The 2,500-nt window shown below is 56.8% G+C and overlaps 1 protein-coding gene across 1 annotated transcript in view; it reads right to left on the bottom strand.

Annotated features, from left to right (window-relative positions):
• LOC143277036 (uncharacterized) overlaps window positions 1–2,500 on the bottom strand; it is a 25,323-nt gene that overhangs the window by 17,514 nt on the left and 5,309 nt on the right. The window contains exon 2 of the mRNA XM_076581763.1: window positions 1–2,463. This exon is cut by the window's left edge and continues 168 nt beyond it. Within this exon, the coding sequence (XP_076437878.1) occupies window positions 1–2,463 (2,463 nt within the window). The remainder of the gene's footprint in view (window positions 2,464–2,500) is intronic.

Raw genomic sequence — 2,500 nt, forward strand, 5'->3', positions numbered from 1 at the left:
TCCTCCTCCTTCCTCCTCCTTCCTCCTGGCCCCCGCAGTCATCTCCAGCAGCTTCAGCAACACGCCAGGATGGGGGGATACTGAAGACGCCAGCACGACGTCTTTGGAGGAAGACACTGATGACGATGTCGCCACAGCTGGCGTCTCGCTTTTCGATTGGCTGAGAAGAGGGAAAGGGGAGGAGCTTGCTTGGAGGCTGGCAGCGCACGCGCCCACGTGCTTGACGGTGATTGGCTGACGGGTAGTAGTAGGAGGAGGGTGGGCGGGGTTTGGGAGACGGATTCGATGTGTGGTTGGCGGTAGCGATGCTGATGGGTGTGGCTTGCTTTGTTTGGAAACGTGAACAGTCGTAGTTCGGGGTTGAGGAGATGTAGATGAAGTCACACAAACTGAAGACTTCTGTGGAGGAATCTGTGACGACAATGACGCCAACGACGACGACGACGACGACGACGATGATGATGAAGGGTGAGGAGAGGCTGCGACAGGGCGTGCTGATGACGTCACCACGAAACGCGTGGCTGCCGTGGCTGCTGCTGATTGGCTGGGGGAGTTGACCTTGGGTATAATCAGCCGTGGACATTCTTTCACTGGCGTTCCTACACGGGCGGGAGAAGAGGAAGAAGGGTGCCAGGAAGAAGAAGCAGCAGCAGCAGAAGAAGATTGCAGTGACATGTTCTGAGTGGTGTGAGGAATCATTGCCAGGGGTCGCTCGCGGTCTGGGGTTTGAACCTGCAGGCTCTGGGCCTGAGTAGATGATGCTTGCTGGGGCCCAGCCATGACCTTCACGAAGCCGTCTCCAGTCCGTTCAGTGGGGAGACTAGTCCGCGGAGGAGTCTTCGTTCTGTCATCGGACGAGTTCTTGACGAACCGTACGGGAACCGAAAGCACTTTAGGTCGAAAGCGTTGGTTTGAGCCAGGAACAGTCCCGTATTGTTCTTGTTGTTGCTGCTGCTGTTGCTGCTGTTGTTGTTGTGGAGGGTTCACCTGGGAGATCATGACGCCCCTTTGAGTGAGAGGCGCTCTCACTGAAGTGTCCGACTCCGAAGAATTCAGCATCGCTCTTGAACACTCTGACCGTACAGGTTCTTCAGAAGGCGACGATCCTGACTGCTTCGAAAACACTCCCCTACCACCCACCACCACCTGCCCCCTTCCTTGGGGAGGCAACGACGTCATCACCACCTCCCCCTCACGAGGAGTGAGGGAGGGGATGACGCGGGTGGTGGAGGTGAGGAGGGTGAGGGAGGTGGGAGCTTTGGAAGAGACTGCAGACGTTGCTGATCGTCCCACGACGAGGCTGCTGGGTCCTGGAACGAGCAACGTCTTGTTGTTGCTGTTGGAAGAAATCGCTGCTGCTGCCGGTTCCAGCCTGATCTGTTCAGAGGACAGGTTCAGTCCCAGCGCCTTTGTCGATGATGTGGAAGGACTGAGGTTAATTCCTGAGTGCTTTGGATCGCGTGTGACTTTCAGCCCAGAAGAAGGAGGTCCGAAACTAGATTCTACAGACACACTGCCTCTGTCTAGTTCTACACGTTTCGGTGGTGCAGAGTTTAGAGGTGTTGATCGACCGGGTTCCACGTGCTCTGCTTGAACTTTTGCCAGCTGTAGCGTAACAGACGCACCTCTCTGAGCATCTGAAAGTTGTACTGAGGCAGGCAAAGCTTTGTGAACATCTGAAACTTGTATCCTGGCAGGCACAGTTTTCTGGACATCTGAAAAGTGTTTTGAAGCAGGCACAGGTTTCTGAGCATCTGCAACTTGTATCCTGGCAGGCACAGTTTTCTGAGCATCTGCAACTTGTATCCTGGCAGGCACAGTTTTCTGAGCATCTGCAACTTGTATCCTGGCAGGCACAACTTGTTTTGAAGCAGGCACGGATCTCTGGACATCCGCAACTTGTATCGTGGCTGGCACGCCTTTTCTCAGACCTCTCGGAGCGACGCTCTCGGTCACGCTTCCCGACGAACAGCGCGCCTCCTCGACAGACTCCTCCCTCACCTCCGCCTCCTTGCCAGGGTCTTCAGGCTTCGGAGCAGCCCCCTTCTGCTGTCCCAGGACCTTGATGTTGATCGTCCTGGACACGCCGGGCCTCCTGGTAATGGCTCTGGACCCCCCTGTCGTCGTAGTAGTCCTTCCGCAAGTCCCGCTGACGTCAGAACCGGGCGGCGAGGTCCTGTCCCTCCTGACGTCATCGCCTGACGTCACCGCGCGCGCTGAAGGGGCGGTCGCTGCTCTGATGGTGGTGTGGTGGTTGTAGGGGGTGGCTTTGATCTGGGTGGTGGGGGTGTTGAGTTTGGTGGTGGTGGTGGTGGTGGGGGTGGGGGATGTCTTATCCCCTGTGTGGATGAGGCTGGTGGCGGCTGGGGCTGGGGTTCGGGTCCGGGCTGTCTGGCAGCTGTATACCGTCTTCAGAGAGACCTTGGCGTCTTGGGCATTGGCGGCGGGCTCTACTGTGGCGACCTTTGATGAACAGAAGAAAGTACACGTTTATTTTATT

The sequence above is a fragment of the Babylonia areolata genome, chromosome 33 (assembly GCF_041734735.1).
Source record: "Babylonia areolata isolate BAREFJ2019XMU chromosome 33, ASM4173473v1, whole genome shotgun sequence".
Classification (NCBI taxonomy): Eukaryota; Metazoa; Mollusca; class Gastropoda; order Neogastropoda; family Buccinidae; genus Babylonia; species Babylonia areolata.